General features: G+C 34.8%; 1 protein-coding gene across 6 annotated transcripts in view; it reads left to right on the forward strand.

Annotated features, from left to right (window-relative positions):
- The window catches only part of CSNK1G3 (casein kinase 1 gamma 3), a 92,580-nt gene that overhangs the window by 31,051 nt on the left and 41,100 nt on the right, over nt 1-20,429 (forward strand). For all 6 annotated transcript variants that reach the window (XM_042787764.1, XM_042787767.1, XM_042787769.1 and 3 more), the window contains 3 exons: nt 788-857; nt 16,843-16,991; nt 18,258-18,492. In XM_042787764.1, coding sequence (XP_042643698.1) covers nt 788-857; nt 16,843-16,991; nt 18,258-18,492 — 454 coding nt within the window. The remainder of the gene's footprint in view (nt 1-787; nt 858-16,842; nt 16,992-18,257; nt 18,493-20,429) is intronic.

Consider the following 20,429-nt stretch of genomic DNA (forward strand, 5'->3'; position numbering starts at 1 on the left):
TGTCCAGATTATCACCAGTGTGTTGGATGATACTACATATCACAAGAAACCAGGCATATGCTTTAGGAATCACTTTAAAAATCTTATGATAAAGTACCTTTGCTTTGCAAAGGGAAACACTCAAGAAGTTAGGGCTCCCATTTAGGTTGCTTGTGTGTTTCTGTGCTTGATCGTATGTCACTTTCTTATGAGGGACCTTGCCACATTGATTTGTAGAACACAGAACTAAGATTTCATTAACTTCTGTAACTGATGTTGGGAAAAGAAAGATTTTTAACTACAAACGTATTCTGGTGGGTGGTGGGTTTTTTTGTATTTCTAGTTTAGAATAGTGCTACTTAATTTCTGCTAAGATGTTACTATTTGGTGGAAGAATCTGATATTTTTTTGTCAAGATCCTGGGGCAAAGCCTGTGTTTTGATAGAGGTAGTAGATGTATGGAGAGTTTTTTCAATCTGTTAAGCTGCATATCAATATCACCTACATGTTTAGGAAAAGCAGATTATTTTTTAGCAGTTCCATTTGAGGGTCTGATTTGACTTGAATGTTGAACCCCAGTCCTGTGAAGCAATACAAGATGTAAAAGTCCCAGTATACTCTAGTCTCACCTGACTGAGATTTAGCTTCCTTAGTTTCAAAATTACCAGTCATTTTGGAAGAAACATTGAAACTTTTCATGTGGCCTGGAAGCAGTAGGGTTAATTTGGCTGGTAGTAGGTTAGTGTATTAGTAGTTAGGCTTTGGCAGAGAGGCTTTGTTTTAAATGTTGTTTTTGTTTTTAAATCAGGAGCCAATGAAGTCGAGAGCACCACAGCTACATTTGGAATACAGATTCTACAAGCAGCTAGGATCTGGAGGTAAAAAGCAGTGTCATGCATTTTACTGTGATGTAATCCAGGATCAATTTTTGACAGAACTTCTCTGATTTAGGGGTATAAATTTATTTAATTAAGTGTCCCTAGTTACTGGAAACAGAAAAAAAGCCACATGAGTCAGTGGATTAAGGTATTAATTTTTCTAGTATTTTAAGACTTTTGTTCTATTCTTTAAAGAAAATTTTATGAAATCTTAAAGTTATTGAGTAAGTCTTAAATATCACAGAACTTGTGTGCATATGAGTATACCTTAAACTAAGTAGTCTTAGACTATTGCTAGTGTGTTCTCTTTGAATGAACACTATAATGACCAAACTGCTAATCAAAGTTGTTTTTTAAAAGTTGTTATAATATTTAAAGAGCTTCAGTCTCAGTTTAACTTCACTTCCACTGATACAGTATATATTGATGCTTAGTAGTTTTAAGCCTCTCAAATACTTTTTAAAATAGTGTAAATTTAAGTGCAGTTTAAGATTTGAATTGTGCATTTTGCTCCCCTTCCTTCTTTTACACCCAGAAGTACTCTTAGAATGGCCCCCTCAATGATCCAAGTATCACCTTTTGCATTTATAGGTGAACAGTATCTAAAACTTTTCACATACTTCTGTGCCTTTCACAGAGCTGTATATAGTCAGCAAGAGGTGAAGCTTATTGAACCAGGGAAGTGAGTACAAATCTTCCCTAAATCAGTTATACTCTAGGAAAAATCTTACCATACCTTTTCCTTGAAAATGTTAATTTAATTCCTAGAGTAGTTTTTCATATGTCATGTAGTTAGTTACTTTTTCCATTTTTTTTTTTACTAATGTAGAAGCTAATTGTATAAAATGGATGACTAATAGCTGTTTTCTACATGCACACTCATTTCCTTTTTTTCTATCAAAGGCAGCTTGGATTTTGTAATGATGAGTTTAAAGTTATGCTTAAACTACATTAAAATACCATTTAAGCTGAAGAGTCATCTTCACAAGTCAGAGAATACAAAATGAACATGCCCATACCACTTTTATTTTGTTACCTAGCACGTGTGTGTTATGATGAATTTTAATACTTTTTAAATGCTACTTTGACTTTCAGAAATTCAGGATCATATGTTCATTGATGCATAGACTGCATAGTGTTTCTCTTATTAGGTAGCTTTCAAAATTTTATGTTCTTCTTTAAAAACGCTCTCTAGGGAAACATACTTTTTGATACTTTCAATTCATATAGACTTTTTTTTTTGTTGCGATAGTATGAATGGTCTACAGCCAGGAATACTTAGATTTTTACTCTTTGGAAGACAGGGCATTGTCTATTCCTGTTCATAGATGGAAAATTAAGTTGCAGAATGTCTAGTCAAAATGTTGAGTCTTACATGCTTGCTAATTGGAGAAAGTCATCAGGGTATAATGTCTGGGTTTTTGTAAGTAGTTGTAAGTTACCAGTATACACTACACTAGCATTGTGAAATAGCTGGTAAGTGGAAAGCAGAGAACTTAATTGCTTTACCAATGAGACACCACAACCCACAAGTTAGGGACAGTACCTATCTGTGAAAACCAAGGTGGAACTATCCAAAATTGCAAAGTAGCTGGGTAGTGGAGGTAAGAAATAAAGCTGTGATGACTGGTTCAGACTTCAGAAAATAGTCAGTGGTTCTCAGAAGTAGGAATTCTTATGGGAAAATTTATTGGGAAAAATGTCTTAGCAAATGTAACTTCGTTGGTGTTTTTGTTTACTGGATAAGATTGGGAAGTGTTCAATGTAAGAATGCAGGCAAGTCAAAGTTAGTCTGCTTTACTTCAGATACCAGTAAGTCTTTGTAACCCTAGTTGTTGATTGCAACAACTTCTATTGCTTCCTCTGTTACCTGATGGAAGTACTGTAAGAGTGAATGATCTGTGTTTCTTTGTGTGAAGATGGAGACCTTTGGAATGAGAACAAGATGATATAGCTGATGAGTTACTAACCATCTTCAGTATTTATGAACCACTTTGTTGTAGACCTCTGTTTGCAGAGTAACCTGCTTCTGTTCCAAAGTGAAAGTGGCCTCCCAGCAGGCATAGAACCCTGTAAGCTCCTTTGAGTCTTGTCTGACTTTCTCAGGTACCCTAGTTGAGACTCATTTTAATGGGTTTTGTGGGAAGGACTCATCATGAAGAAAGTAATATTCATGCTGCAGTCTTCCTAGAGTGAAGTTAAAAGAAAGTGCTGATTCCTTGTTTTGCTACAGCATTATCCCTTTTTCCATCTTTGCAGGAGTTGGACCCTCAAGCACAGGAAATTATGAACTCTGATATTATTTTAGAAAAAAAAAGTTGCAGAATTCTGTAGTTTTTGTCCTCATGTAATCTGACGCAACTGGTTTTACTTCACTGATTTTTCATGACATACGTGTTTGCTGTCAAGTGTGGATTTAAGGAATTGTCACATGAACAGTTGAAAGGCATAGTGGTGGAACTGATAGACCAAATGATAAATTTAGGAAGTAACTAATCCTTCCTATGTAGAAGAGGAGATACTAAAAATCTTATGCCAGATCTATCCATGTAGGTAGTATTGCTTTATGGACAGTGGTTGTATTTTTGTCAATAAATTGAAGGAAGTATATTTTCATTGTGCAAGCAGCAGAGGAGTCCATCATAGAAGGTGTAAAACTAGCTGTTATTGCTGGAAGAAATTTGAAGTATAGTAATCATGAGTAGATAAGAGGCTTCTCTGAGAAGTAATTATTCACTGTGCTAGCTTTTCCAGTTGTCTGGAGTCTCCTGGCTTCAAAGCTTTTATGAATCCACATTTGCAGGTTTTCTTAATCAGGATGAAGTGTTCTTTCCTTACCTGTTTTTGTTTATTCACACAAAACTTTTTGTAATTTGGTTGATAGATTTATAGCTGAATGTGGACTGCTTATTTTTCACTTAATTGTATTAAATAACCTTTCCACTTGTTCGTCTCATGGACACATGCATACATTTGTATTAATAGCAAGTGACTACTAAGAAATGGTTTCAGAAGCAACTGGTGAATGGGAATAGTACTTCCTTTCTTTCTCAATTCTGTAAGCGGAACCATTATTTCCCATAAACAAAACTTGATTTTTCATAAATAAGAACTATTAATTTGACAGGTTATCCTATAGTCAGACTCATGCTTAATGTGAAATAACCTGAAGCGTAAGTAATAAAATACCTGTAGCACCTGTGAAATCCTGGTTTATTTGGGGGTGGCATGGGAAGAAGGGAGAGGCACTAACATGTGAATTAATAGTTCTGGAAGAAAATTAGATTATTAACCTGAAATATCTTCCTGAAAGCAAATAAAGAAAATGTTATTGGGCAACAGATTCTTATCTTCTAACGCTTTTTAATAAAGCATTTTAGTGCTTGCTCTGATTTTCTGGGCCCTTGAAAAAAGGCATCCTTGAAAAAAGGCAAATATGCCTAGTACTGAACATACCTGTGAATGTACAGTAGCATGTAGATTTTTGTCAGGAAAAAAAATGAAGATTTTTTCATAAACTAGAAACATTTTATGTACTTCTCATCCTTTCTTTGAAGCGTTTTAAATTATTCCACATAATGGATCTAAAATTTATTAAAACTAGTTATTAAAGATGTGGCTTATTTTAATCACATCATTATTTAGCTTTCATTTAAGTTTTATATACCAATAGAATTTTTTATGAAAATTGCTGACTTCCCTGCTATAATTTCATCATTCAGTTTCAGAGCATGTTCTCCTAATGAAATTTGAGATCATTTAGGCAATATGCAGAAATTTCTAGTCAACTGAATGAGCAACCTGCAGATAAATTTTAAAATAACTTTAATTCTAATGAAATTTCAATTAAGTGTGTTTTCCTAATATCCAATATATGATAAGAAAAACTGATACGTTACCATAAGTGCAGTATTACAAATAAAACTAGCTGAATTCTTACCTGACATTACACTAAGAATTTTGGAATGTATATAAAAGTTTGTATTTTTTAATTGATTTTTGTGTTCATGGTTATGATATCAATCTTCATCCTCATGGTAAGAATATGAGCTGTAGATATATTCCATGTGCTATGCCCATAATTTAACTGCACCTAAATTCAGTGTGCTTTCCTACTAGGAGTGACTGTGGAGAGAAATCACTAACTGCTGGCAAAATTTGAGTATTGCGCAGTAAAGCTGAGAATTTTTTTAATGTGGGATTTTTTTTCAATTGAAAAACTTAATTGGTGAAAACTTAAAATGTTTTATTTCATTGACAGGTAGGTATTTACAGTATGGTTCAATTCCCATCTGAAATAGGGAGTCTCTGTAAATATTAATGATACTGTTATGTGTTGAAGAGTGTAAAAACTATTTAACTCTTATTGTCTGATGTTTTTAACATTTAACATATCTGTGGGTCCTTAATCACAACAGCTAGAATTCCTTACAAATTAGTATGAGGACTCTTTTGTATTTACCCATTTGACAAGTGGAACAAAAGAATGGGAGGCTTCTGCTGGTTGACCTGGTTTAGTAGAGCTTGTCTGCAATGCTGCTGTTTTACTGAGAACAGACTGTTACTATAAAACCTATCTATAGCAACAAGGGGTATCCATTGTTAGGTTTTTAGTTCTTCATTTGAGGTCATTTTTGAAAGAGACACAGACCTGTTCAGCTGTGGGTTATCCTACTTCTGAAACTGCTGTATTAACATTCCAGAGAAGGCAGATGCTTAGTGTTGTGAAAGATATTTTATTTTTCTTAAATTTGTACTTCTTTTAGGTCAAGTATAGTTAACACTTTCACTCTTAAAACTGGCAGTCAAACACTTTTCTTACAGGGTGACCATTGGCTAGTGCATGTATAAGAGAGATGTTTGTGTACTATGGAAAAAGGTGTTGTATTTTAAAAGGTTATGGCCAGTGAAATAAATGCAAAGAATTGCATTCTGTACATGAGTATCTTTTTCATGGTTAGGTACTAACAGTCATGTGGTAAATGTGCTCTACATTGCTATCAAAAAATATATTTTTCAGTTTGAGGTCTTGAGAGCCTGCTTTAAACAAAACAGAATCCTACTATTTGAAAAGTGGTATTAAAGTTACTGTTGGATTAGTGGTTGAAGAAGATTGCAGTGTTGGTGTAATGCGACTTTGGAAGATACAAAAACATTACTAGTTCACTTGTGTATGCATTGGCTAGTAAACACTGCTAGTATCAGAACAAATCTGTATGTAATCTTGAGAAGTTGCAGCTGGGGAAGCATTAAGCATTTGTGCATAGTGGTTGGCTGCTGTTGTAGGAGAGTGGAATCTTCTCACTATTTTGGTAATCAAGCTCAGTAGAATATTTATTTTAGCATTTCAAGAATATCGAGATTCTCCAGATGGATGACTGTTTTGGTTTGGGAATGTAGCGGAGTCTGAAATACGCAGAATTTCTGATTTTTTTGATACAGAGAACTTTAAGTCTTGAGATTGTACCTTATAACATACAAGTGTTCATTATACCCAGTTTAATATTGACTGGTAGGGTAAATGTTGCTGTTTATGGTTTTTTTCCTTGTTTTCTATATTGAAAAGGTGTTTGTGCTGAAGGTCAAGCATCAAATTCAGTATTTCAGTGTTTGGTGCTTTTTTCTGTAGGTAAACCCAAATATATTTATGGTAATAAAAATGTGTTTCTTCATTAAATTTCAGTTCAGACCAGCTTGAGAGTGTGTATGTGAGATTTGAATGTTCAATGATACCTTCTAAATTTTTTTTTATACAACTCTATTCAGAACATAGAATGCATGAGGCAAATATTGGCGCCAGAAGGAAGGCTATCTTTTGTATTTAAAGTAGTGATAGGTGATTTTTTTTTTTTTTTAATTATTCCACTGTGGACCACTAAAAATACTACTTTTATATGGTAGAAGACAATGAGATTTCAGATTGCTATTGAGATCACTGTGGCTCATTCCCTGGGCCATATCCACCCTGCTTTCCACTGATGCCTTTGGAATAAAACGCAGCACAGCATGATTTCATCACAGTGTATCAGCATCTGTGCTCTGCTGTAACTCTTCCCGAGACAAAATTATCATCACTTTATTATGATGCCTTAATTCCTTTCTCAATTGGTAGGTTGTAATTTACTTACTGGATTAATATTCTATCATGTTATGAGCAGGTATCTCAATAACAAGTCTGATTGTAGTGCTAGAAGTAAATTGTAGATAAATTAATGTGATGAGTGATAATTTTTGTTCATGGATCATATAGAAACAATGTAAAATAACTTATCCCGTTCCATATTTTTAAAAATATTTTGAGATTGGAGTCCTGTACCTGGTGTTGTTACAGGATAAAAATTACAGAGGTTACCAAGGTTTCAAGTGAGTTTGAGAAGAAGATTCTTTGAGTAGTCTAATGCAATTTATGTGCAAATGTTAATTAGTTGAATGTTCCCAGTAATTAAGTAGAGCAGTAGGTATTTACTGGACCTTCAGATTTTAGAATATAATTTCATTTCTGAAACCAGTGTTTTATGTTTCTAACAAGCAGGAACAATGAAAGTAGGAGACAAAATGGCATAGCTATTAACTACAGAGGTAGCAAATAACTCAGTTCAGAGCGGTTTTAGTCTTATATATGTAAATAAGGTATCGTAAGTTCTTATCTATGTGTGTTTGAGTTGTCTCACTTCATAACCTGTTCATTTATCTTGCTAACAGTCATTCAGTATAAATGGGAAGTGGATTTTCTATAACTTCGCATGAATGTTGTTTTGAGCTATACTCTTATGTGGGTAGGTGAGAATTTGCTCTTAAACTGAAAACTGAATTTTACTTCATTTTATAATTTTTTTGGCAATGCTGTCCTACTTGATTACTTTTGTTCCACTTTGACTCAGGTTATATAGAAGAATAAACAATAAGCAGCTGAAGTGGCTTTAAATCTCTCAAACAATAGAAATATGTGGCAGGTGCATTTAGAAAATCATACTCTGTGCTTAATTTAAAAACTTATTGTTAAAAGCATTTAAGATGTATCAAATAATCTCTTGACTGAAGAGATATTGGTTCATATGCATGGTTAATCTCTGTATTAATGACTGCTACATGTTTTTGTGAGTTTTTTTGGGGAAAAGCAGACTCAGTTTTGAGTTATGCTGTTGCTGATATATTTTAATAGGAAGGTTGAGCTGCTCAATTATTAATGTGAATATGATAGTAGTTACATTTAAGTTAATGAAGGATGATGATTACAAATTAATTTTAATTGAAGTATAACAACTGTAAGAGATGTTGCTGGTAGGTTTTTTATTTATTTTATGCAGTCATTTCTAGCATTTATTTGGCTTGAGGAAGCTTATGGGATGTTCTCAATTTATATTTGAAGTAATTTTTTTCCCTAGAGTAAGTTCAAGAGATTGGGTAAGAATGGCAGCTGCATAAGTCTAAATGTAATTTACAGGTGCACATGTTAATGTTTTTGAGAAATAATAATTACTTACTAGAAGAAGCCTGTCCGTATACAGAAATTTGTATTGATTTTGGAATGTGATATTACACACATTTCAGAGATCAATCAGTGTTATTTGTATGAAATATAATAATTTTAATTAGAGGAGGCGTAATGGTACGGTTCACAGAACATTGTGAGTATTAGATAAATGGATATTTGTTTTAATAAGACATTAAAAATGTACATCTATGTTTTAGTAGCAAATAGTTATATTAGACCTATTTTAACAGAAAAATCTTACTGTTATTTATTACTTATTTGCAAATATATTCTTAGACATTTCCTATTTGCAAATATAAGTGTTGTGGTGCATGCTTCCAACATGACATTTTAGAAGTGCTGAAGTCATATTGCTCATAGAGTGACTCATTCTGTGTTTTACAGTGCATGGATGGTCATGGTTTCAGTAGCTATAATGGGCTACATTTCAGGAGATTGTATGGCTTTCCGTGTATGCTGCTTCGGTTTTGTGTATGCATGGTTTTGTTCATGATGCTTCAGTTCAAGTCAAAAACCACACATTGCACTATCCTGGATTTTATAATCACTTTCAGAAGAATCAGGCCAGATTCTGTAGTCATAGTACAGAATACTTGTGTTTGTGGTAGGTTGTAGAATTGCATCCTTGACAGAGTACCAGTACAAATGTGCCATGGAAGATGGCTGTTACTGCAAATCTTCAGCCTACTCAGTTCAGAGTATTTTGCTTCTGTCCAATAAATTGCAACATATAAAAATTAAAACTACAGATAGAAGGCAGCAGAACACAGGAAGCGGAATACAAAACAGCTTGTTCAAGTGCAATCTTGTGTACGGTACTGGCATTTATGGATTTAATTTAGCAGACAAATTAAGCAATAAGATATAACGCAGGTCACATGTGCTTCTTGACTGGCTTGGAGGAAACTCTAAAAGGAAACTAATATTACAAGAAATTGAAAAGCCCTGAGGAACTGCTTACTCAATACCTTTATGAATGTAGGTTCTCTTTATAGAGATATTTTGTCAAGATATGGCTCAAAATTAAGTCAGTGGTAGACTGGGAACACAAGGTTAAGCAGAAGTGGTGTTGTCATTGGCCTGTTATCTATTTGTTTGACAGACAGTATCTGCTGCTTGTTTATCAAGTTTTTTTTGTTGTTGTTTTTGGTTTTGTTTTTGTTTTGAAATAAGGACACACACATGCCATAACTGAGAATACTATATATTACCTCTGTTATTAAAGCAAGCAGTCAGGATTTTTGTTTTAAGATATGGATCTGTGTTCATGCCAGTCATTATACATATTTGTTGTGGTTTAACCCTGGCTGGCAACTAAGCAACACACAGCTGCTTGTTCAATCCCCCTGTGGTGGGATGGAGGAGAGAATCAAGAGTGAAAGCAAGAAAACTCATGGGTTGAGATGAAGACAAGTTTAATAGGTAAAGTGAAAGCTGTGCATGCAAAGCCAAACAAGGAATTCATTCACCACTCCTCATCAGCAGGCAGGTGCTCAGCCATCTCCAGGACAGCTGGGCTCCATCGCATGTGATAGCTACTTGGGAAGACCAACTCCATCCCTCCAAATGTGTCCCCTCCCCTCCTTCTTTCCCCATCTTCATATGCTGAGCATGATGTCATAAGGTGTGGAGTATCCCTTTGGTCAGTTGGGGTCAGCTGTCCCAGCTGTGTCCCCTCCCAACTTCTTGTGCTGCCCCAGCCTCCTTGCTGGTGGGGTGGACTGAGGAGTAGAGGAGGCTTTGATTCTGTGTAAGCACTGCTTAGAAGTAACTAAAACATCTCTGAATTATCAACATTGTTCCCAGCACAAATCTAAAACATAGCCCTGCACTAGCTACTATGAAAAAAATTAACTCTATCCCAGCCAAAACCGGCACAATATTGCATTAGATGATTGTAGTGAACAGCATACGTAGCCCAGGCTTAAATCAGGTTTGATGCTCAAGTTTTTGATAAGATAGCAGCCAGTGTGGATAATGATCATGAACTAGAAATAACTTCTACTTGATTTTACTTTAAAGATGGTTGACAAATACAGTTGCAATCTACTAATACTGTTTTATTTAATGTTTTTATCTTGTTATTATAGAGGAAATCAGACCTGTCAGCTTCAAAAACCTCTGGACATCATGTACCTAAACATGGTGGACTAAAGCATTTGAGAGATAAACCAGTCCTGGCAGGTGACAGAGGTGATTGTATTCAGTAACTCATTACTCAGTGCTAAGAAGCTGGGAGCAGGATAGAAGAAACCAACACTTGTTTTCCTTTTCTACTCTGAATATGAAGCAAAGTATAAGTCTGATTTAGTAAAACACTGGAGGAATTGGCAGTGTATACAGTTACAGAAAAGATTATTGACTGGAGGATATGTGTCCCCTGTTTGATATTTTGATAATATTTTTATTCTGATGCACAATTTTTATCATATAATTTATATAGAATACTTAATGCAGTTTTCTTGATTTGATAAACACAGCAGGGTAGTCTTCCTTCTGGAGTTAGATTTTTGTTGTGGTTTGAGTCCAGAAGGCAATGAAACTGAACACAGTTGTTCACTCACTCCTTCTCCTTCCCATTCCTGAGAGGTAAAAATGAAGCAAAAAGCATCAGAAATCCAGATAAGGACAAGGAGGGGTACTCACCCATTACAGGTCACTGTCAAGAGACAGTCTCAGAGGAAGAACAAGAACATTATCACTTTAATTCAATTGCCAACAAAGACAGCACTTAACAGGGTGTGAGAGTGAGAAGCATTGCCACACCTTAAAAACTCTTCCCCCCACCCCTCCCTTCTTCCCCAGGCTCAACTCTTCTCCCCATCTCTCTCCCTTCTCCCCCAGTGGCGCAGGGGGCAGGGGATGGGGGTTACACTCAGCTTGCTGCTCTTTCCTTCTCGAGAGGTGGGGTGAACCCTGCACATTCCTCCCATGGCCATGTGGCTCCCCTCTCACAGGACACAGTCTTCCATGAACCTTCTCTGGCGTGAGCCCTACTGATGGGATGCAGCCATTCCCAAGCTGCTCCAGTGTGGGTCACCTCTGTGTGTTGCAGTCCTTCCAGTGCCGAACTACAACAGTGGGGGCTGCTTCTCCCCTCAAGAGTTCCTGCCTTCTTCGGGTAGAGCCACCTACTGCTCCATGAACTCCTCCACAGGCAGATCTCTGCTGTACTTCAAAGATCTGTGGGTGGCAGGGGGAGCAGCCTTACTGTTTTACCACTGAAAATGGGGATCTCTGTTCCAGCACACCTCTCCCTTTCTTCTCCTTCCTTCACTGACCTGGATGTTTGTCCTTCTTTAACTCCTCACAGCTCCTGTTCCCCTTCTTAAACACATTCTCACGGAGGTGCAGCCACTGTTGCTAATTGTCTTTGCCCTCGCCAGAGGTGGGTCTGACTTGGAGCTGGGGTGGCTTTGAGGAGCTGCTCACAGGGGCCACCACCGTAGCCCCCGCCCCCACTACCAAAAACCTTGCCACACAAACCCAGCACACTTTCCAAAAATTCTTCTTGAAAATAACCTTGTACAAGGAAAAAAGTGTGCTCTGCTGTTTTCTTGTTTGCTTGTGCTAGCATTAGTAGCATTATCTTCAATGTGTGGGGTTTTTGTAGGAATTGTTTTAAGCAGCTTGTCTGTTTTGTGAGAGGTAGTTTAGTGACAACTAGATAATATAGTCAGTAAATCCATTTCACTGAGCATGTGTAAACTGCAATAAGCAAAAGTGAGTGAACAAACACACTCCTGTTGTCATCTCGGCATCCCCACTCTTTTGCCAGGATCTTTCCTGTGTGCACTGTGCTTGACACAACCATCTGACCATGTGAGTGATCCAGTGTCAAGCTGTACGTTTAATATTAGTGAAGTCTAGTTTCTTACTTTTAGATGAAAAAAAAAAGTTCTCATATTTTTTCCAGCACACCGGTAGGTACTCTTATGCGCTATTTTGGAGACCACTGATGTACAGTAACAAAGTTTTATGTGTCTAATGAAAATGAATGTTTCTAGAAAAAGAAACTGGAATCCAAGCAGTATTCAAGTAGTGAATTCCCAAGTCAAAACTTTCTTAATTTTTACCGTGAGTAAAATGGGTTTACAAGTCATATTGTTTTAAAAATAGGCTTATAATTTTATGACAGCATTGTAGATGGCTTTAGTAAATCAAGTCCATTTAAATGAAAGTGTTTTACTTGTAGCAGATATAGAGATCTAGGGGTCAGATGTGACTCATATCTGAAAATAAGGATTCCTCATTCAGAGTGGCAAACCTAGAAAGGAATACAGATTTTTTTAGCGTTTAAGTGATTTAGTTTGATTATGTGATACTATTTCTTGTCCACAGGTGAGTTTCTTCCTTGATGGAAGAATAGGAAGTTACTTGCAACTTCATAGTGAACATTAGTGTGACAGGTGGTGAATTCTGCATGTAACTTGGGGGTGCATGTGTGTACTTCTTTTTAAAAAGGATTTTTTAGAATGTGGTAGAAGATATGTTAAGCTAATAGAAAGTGTTGAATAGTAATCGAAGTAATTACTGAGCAAGATACCCAAAACCACTGATTACTTCAATTTCACAGAAAGAAGACTGGGATGTGCCTTATGAGTTCCCAGTATTTTCTCCTTATATGCTTACAGCAGAGGGCTTTAATCGTTGAAACCAGAGTAATACAAAATGGAAATAAAATATATGCTTTTAATTGGTAGTAAGTATTGGACTATCTTGTCAACAGAAGGGTGAATAATTAATTTCCCAGAAATTCAAGTTTTTGTTTTTCTAACTTAACCAATTTTTCTTAAAGATTTATATAAAAGAGTTTACATTTATATCACAGCTGTGTGGAAGAAAACTCAGATACTCTACTAATAATGTGTTGCTTTCTGACTTTTCTTCTGGAGATCTAGAGATGTGAAGTAATGCAAATAACACAAATGATGTTACGTTCTATAAATCTAGACATACCTTAAGTCTTCTGGCTTCTGTATTTTTGAAGTGCCTTTAATATTTAAAAAAGTTATAAAGGGACGCAGAGCAGGTGCAGTGGTAATGGAGGAGACTGACTTCTTTAGAGAATATTTTGGAGTTAATGTCTTTAAAAGAGCAAATATATGGACAGAGATTCTCAAAATATTTTCTCAGGCCATTACAAATATTGTTCCTTCTTCCAAACTCCCAGTGCTTTTTTTCTTTTATTTCTATTTATATGTACAGGTGGTTGCTTTTTTTTTGTTTTGACTGGGTGTGTTTTTTGGACTGATGTCTCGGTACATATGTCAGATAACTTAATTTGCTGCTGCGAATACACCCACATTTCCATGCGATTCTACCATACCAGGAAAGTGGAGGCAGAAATCTTGAATTCTAGAGTTATGATGCCCCCTTATGTGTACAAATGTCTTTTCTGATCCATTATCTGATAGTTAGTGGTTTTAACCTTAAAAATATAATCCCTATCTTATACCATGTTCTGATGTAATGTGCAGTGTGGTCTGTGCTTCTTCATTAGTAGCAATAAGCAAATCCTGTGAAGACTTTCTGAAATGGGTGCTATTATGCATGTGTAAGTATGTTAGTATAGATATGGGTATGATAATATATATTTTAAAAATAAATGGAAGCTCTAGTCTTCAGAAAATCGAACAATTTAATTGGATTTGTTTAGGGGCTATATTTTCATTATTGTCACTTGCAGGAAAAGAGATCAGTGGAAATGCTCTTACAAACAATGCAATCTGCTTTTAGTTTTGCTGAAGCAGTAAGTTGGGTTTTTTACCCAAAGCCGTAGTGGACACAATTACAAGTTTGTGCCCTGAGCATAAGTAGCATTGTAGTAAGGCATGAAAAACTTGAGAGTTCTTGTAGCTTAAAACCACCCAGTTACAGAAGATTTAATTTTTAAGCTTACAGAGAAGGAGGGTGAAATCTAGTGTTTCATAAGGTTATTCTGTAAATAGACTTGGTTCGTTCTCTGTTGTACAGTATTGTAACAATAGACACCATAGAAGATCACATGAAAAAAAAATTACGTTTTCAGAGTATTGAATATTTAGAGTAAATGAGACAGAGATATGTGCTGAAGAACAAAAAATGTCCAGAACAATTAACTTCCTTAATGAACAAAATTTATTCTGCTGAGTAGGGAAGAGGTCCTGTGCATATGAGGAAGTACAAGATGAATAGAGGCACTGATACAAATTTTTTATTTGTTATTTTTGTGACCAATTAATTATATAGTCGCACAATGCATATGTACAAAAAGGCAAAAGTAAAATTGGATCATAAGGCCTTAAATATTGATATTTTCAAACTTCTGGATTGTCTGGCTTCGTAAGGCAGGTATTTATATAAAGCTATAAAGTCCAGAAGTGCAGAATATTTTCATATTAATTTTTGGAATGTGCTGTTTGTCGTTCATAAAATATATGAGGATATATGAAGATATATGGACATGAAGGTAGAATGTGACATTATTGCTGATGTAATTGTAAATGCATTGCTTGAGAATATTAAAGAACACTTCTGGTCTTTTGATGCCTGCCTTTATTTTGTGACATACTCTTTCAGGAAGCACGTTCTAATGAAGTGGGTCATCATATGTGCACTAACTTAAACTGGAAATGGGTTATGCCTCTACTAAATCTTTAGATAACCTTAACTGTTTTGTTAAGCTATTTAACTGATTCTTCTGCTGTACCAGGAGAGACCTTGTTATATGGACATGCTTATTATGATTCTGTTCAGGGAGAACAGAAGTAAGTTTTTCAGGTGGCATGTAGTTTTGTTTGTCTAAACTGTCCACATCAGGAGACCTTTGTTCAATGCTTCTGCTAACAGACTAGATAGTAAGGGAATCATCTCAGTGTAGTGCATGTTACTTTTAGCCCTAGTTTTCAGGACATTTATGGCCTACGTATCACTAGCTGACTGAGGAAACATGTACTGTAAGTATGTGTTCCTGCTAGGTTTTCTGGAGTGCTGCCACAGATAACTCAGCAAAAATCAAGTTTTCAACACAATAGTACAGTATTTTTTTATAGTTTTTTATGAACAGCAAATAAACATATAATTCATGTGTTTTGTGTTGGAGAACATAACACTTATTTTACATCAGGAAAAATGTTATTTAGAAATAAGATGTCAGAGTGACAGTTCACATTTTAGGCTCCGTACAGGATTTGAAAACAAATGCGGCTCTAACACTAAATTTGCCCTTTGCTCTCCTATGTAGATATATTTTATACTTGTTTAAAAAGTGTTTGAGATGGTTACCTGAACATATGGTAGGATATTCTTGTTCCCATATTGTGTTTGGAAATGAAGTATGCCTTGTTTCGAACTTAATTTTTATTGTAATTACGTTCTAAAAAAAAAAAAAAAACAAACAACAAAAAACCCCCATCAAACAAAACCAAAACAACAAAAACTTAAATTTTTGTTTGTTACTTCAAAATTTTAAATGTGAAATTGTGTTTTATTCAAATATTTTGTCTTTTAAATTTTTCAATGATTTGACAGTAAGAACAGAGTTTAATGGATTCAATCTGGACATCAATTGTTGAAAGAATTAAGAAGTTAAGGGTGGTGTCTGGTCTGATACTTCTGAAGTAAAATCAGGGTGTCATATGTTCCCCTTGAGACTTCTAAAAATTCCCTTTGTCATGTGTTCTTGAAGTTACATTAAATCCCTGTCCTTAATACAATTTGAATCAGTAAGTCTCAGTCTACCATACATTTTGCTAGAAATCTAGATTTAAAAAACCAGCAAGTTTCCACTCTCTGGTGTTTAGATTTTTAATGGACTAAGTCGCATTTCAGAAAAATGTTTTCTTTCATGTGCTACTTAGAGAAGCCAAAAATAATGGAAGAGCAGAAGACAGGAGAAGCCTTCCAGTGCAAATTTACGTAGAAAATGCTTGTATTGGGGAAAAAATGAATACTGATAAGTGATGACTATAATTGTCATCTATAGTACTTTTATTTTGATGATGCATCTAAAACTTGACTTAATGTCTTATTAAACTTGAGGATTCATTAATCTTTTACATTTTAAAATTATTTCTGTAGATAAGGTGGCTTTATTTATGGTTGTAGATTTATCATAGCCTTAATTTTAAAAGTTAAATTTAAATTCCTATTTTTTTTTGAAAAGGAGCTTATTTAAACCTCTGTTTATACCTTTTAAAAATCCTGTTTCATTGTACTGTTACAAAACCTAACAGATACTGATTTTTGTTTTTTTTTTTTTTTTTTTTATAGAAAGCTTTAAATCTTTTAAAAGTCAAATGTAATATTTGAAAAACACTTAATGAAACTGGTACTGCTGTCATGACTGCTGTTGTTTTTTTACGTGTAGTTCCTACAAGGTTTTATTGTTGCTTTTGTATGAAAAATATGTTTTTAACTTCAGATCAATTTGAAATTGGGTAAATTTTATTACTATGTTCATTAATCTTATTTAACCCTTTATAATTACTTTGTATCTTCACTTTACAGATGGAATACCTCAGGTTTACTATTTTGGTCCATGTGGCAAATACAATGCTATGGTGCTAGAACTACTTGGACCTAGTCTGGAAGATTTATTTGACTTGTGTGGTAGGACATTTTCTCTTAAAACCGTTCTTATGATAGCCGTGCAGTTGGTAAGTAGAATAGATGTTAAATTCAGTGTTTATTAGAATAATTTAAGTCAGTCTTTAATGGTTTTAATGCTTATTTCACTTCAGAGATTTGTACTTCCCATGTTTTAAGTTGGTGTTGGTGGCTTATAAAGACCCTCTGATACAGTTTTAGCAAGAAGACTGTCTCATGTCACTTCCATTTACCTTGTTTCAGTTTTTCAAGAATCATTGCATGAATGTAGTTTCATTGTGTCTTCTGAGTTCTCATAATCACAATGTGAAATTGTGAATTTTATTTTCATAGAATTAAAAAGATATCTTAATGAAATAAAAATAGTTTTAATCCATGAAAGCAGTTGGATGCTTGGACTCCTAAATAGCATAAATATTCTCCTGGGCATTCTTGGAAAGAAAGCAAATAAGCAAAGAAATCCCTCAAACCCTTCTAGAAGTACTAAAATATCACAAAATTTTTCAATGAAGAAATTGTCCCTTTTTTAAAAGATATCCTGATTTGATTTCAAACTGAGGATGAGTGGAAGTGGAAGGAAAGAGAAATAAGGCTTTGCATGTTTCTCTTGATACAATGTGTTTTAAATGAGTCCTTATGAAATATTAATGATACTGAACCTCGCCTAAAAAGGCAAAAATAGGTGTTTAAAACATGATTGTAATAGTATAACAGGTCTACAGCTATAGACATATAGACATATTCAGCTTATTTACAGTGAAAACAATGAAGTTCATTTTTTAAAATGGTCAAATCTTCACAGATGTGAAGATTGCATTTATTTAGTACTTGTTGTTTGTTTCTGAGTAAATAAGTCCTGATAGAAATCAAGTCAGCTAGAATGGATATTATATGCATAGTGATGAACTTGCAGTGCTTCTTTCATTTATACCTTTAATATGCAGTAGATCTACATGGAACTTTATTGCTCACTGCCTGATGACATAATTTCTGGGTATGGTTTTAATGTGCACAAAACGTACTTGGTGCCAGCTGTTCTTAACAAAGATAACTTCCTTTATATTCTGATGCATGTCTAATGTCCACTGTGAAAGTTTCCAGTACACCATGTGGTGTATCTGCTTATGTGATATATACAGTTTTCATTTACTTTAACTGTGAGAACTTAAAAGCAATAGCCCTTTGGCTTTAAGGTGATAGCAGGGGTGATTTCCTCTAAATATGAATCCAGTATAAGATATATATCTTCTACCACAATTTAATGTGTCAACCTGAAGCTTAAACTGAACTTGCTGTCTTTTTTTCTTTTATTAAAGATTTCTCGTATGGAATATGTCCATTCAAAGAACTTGATATACAGAGATGTGAAACCTGAGAACTTCTTAATAGGACGACCTGGAAACAAAACCCAGCAAATTATTCATATTATAGATTTTGGTTTGGCAAAAGAATATATAGATCCAGAAACAAAGAAGCACATACCATATCGAGAACACAAGAGCCTTACAGGAACAGCTAGATACATGAGTATAAATACACATTTAGGAAAAGGTATGTGTGCTTTTTAAGTGTGGAAAGAAGAATTTAACAACTGTCATTTGTCTGAAATCATCTTATTTTCAAGTTGTAATTTTTATCAGTCTGTTGTCATTAAGAACTGCAAGTGATGTGTACAGAGCAATATTATAGTTTGTCCTTATGAAAATACTATTAATGGGAATATGATTCTCTGGGTCTCTAATCATTGTGGTCATGTGTCAGCAAATAATATGTTATTTTTGTTAGAAATCCATAAAAGAAAGATGAGGTGTATCTTTCTGTATTGTAGCATTGTAGGAATACATACAGGCAGGAAGTAGATATGCTTATTAAAGATACCAAAGGTAGTAAATTGCAACAAGATAAGTTTCCAGTGCTACCTTGCCAGTTCTTTGGTTGCTTTGAAATGCACCATGAAGTGGAATAAAAGTAGCTTATATTTGATACTAATTTCTTGACTTTTGTTTTTTTTTAAATGCTTATACTGTTTATGAGGCTTGTCAGAATAATTAAAGGTTATGCTAGTGTTGTAAATATGATAAGCTTACTTCTAGAGAGAGATAAGTTGTTTTTGAATTAATAAATTTAGCTGTAAAAACGTGCATTAGCACTTCAAGTGGCCTTTACTTATTCCACTTATACAGAGGTTTCCTAGTGAAAACAGGTTTGACACCTTTGAATTTGTGTAAACCAGTTGCTTCTCATTGTATGGTAATCACTGATTAGGTTGCTTTTTGAATTGCCTATGAAAAATGTTGCACAAAACTTGTAGTTCAAAGGTGCTTCATATTAATATGGCAAATGGTAAACCACATCTTCTAGATAGTAATAAGCTCTATCAATAAAATTGGACCATAGTAGCTTGTGGTTAGCAGTCATAGCCAATGAAACGATGTGAACATGTAGAATCACAGACTCATTTAGGTTGGAAAAGACTCTTAAAATCAATGAGTCCAACCGTTAAACTAACACTACCAAGTCCACTGTTAACCATGTCTCTAAGCACAATGTCTAAAATTCTTATAAATACTTCCAGAGATGATGACTCAACCACTTCCCTGGACAGCCTGTTCCAGTGCTTGGCAACCCTTCAGTTGAAGAAATTTTACATATCTGATCTAAACCTCCTCTGATGCAACTCAAGGCCATTTCTTGCTCTTTCACTTCCAATTTGGGACAAGAGACTCACACCCACCCTCACTACAACCTCCTTTCAGGTAGTTGTAGAGAAGGATAAGATCTCACCTCAGCCTCCTTTACTCCGGGTTAAACAATCCCATTTACCTCAGCTGCTCCTCATAAGACTTGTACTCTAGATCCTTCACAGCTTTCATTACCCTTCTTTGGACATGCTCCAGTGTCTCAAATATAGTTCAATTTAATGTATTTTTTATAATAAAGTAATAATTGATTTCCTTTGAAGGATGATAACTAGGCATATGTGTTCAGCCTTTATACCTTTTTTAAAAAGGAATTAAATTACCTCACCTGTAGGCAAACATTTTTTACTTAATCAGTATGAGGCTTCTCTGCCCATTTCTACTTGTCTCCTGGTGCCTTCCTTAGTCTCAAAATACATCAGAACGAAAGACCTACATAACTTTCTTGGCTGCTAAACTGACTTGATATATGCCTTTTCTGTGAAAATGTAGAGAAAGAATGTATACAACTACTGTTTTCTGCATTCCATGGCAAATGTAGATCTGTGTTTGCAAAACACCATTCAATTGTGCTGCAGGACAGCAAACTTGAAAATTTGCAGCATCTTCAGGCAAGTTAAAGATTATAGAATTTTTCAAATTAAATAGAACCTGCAAATCTTCAAAACAGATAGGAGGAAGACTTAAGCAGATACATTTAACTGATGATGAAAAGATGTTTTTCTGTACTGACGTTTCAAAAGGGTACTGATTTCGTACGATGAAACATGTCTTTCTGATTTCAAGTCA

The sequence above is a fragment of the Tyto alba genome, unplaced genomic scaffold, assembly GCF_018691265.1.
Source record: "Tyto alba isolate M040663 unplaced genomic scaffold, T.alba_DEE_v4.0 Super-Scaffold_13, whole genome shotgun sequence".
Taxonomy (NCBI): Eukaryota; Metazoa; Chordata; class Aves; order Strigiformes; family Tytonidae; genus Tyto; species Tyto alba.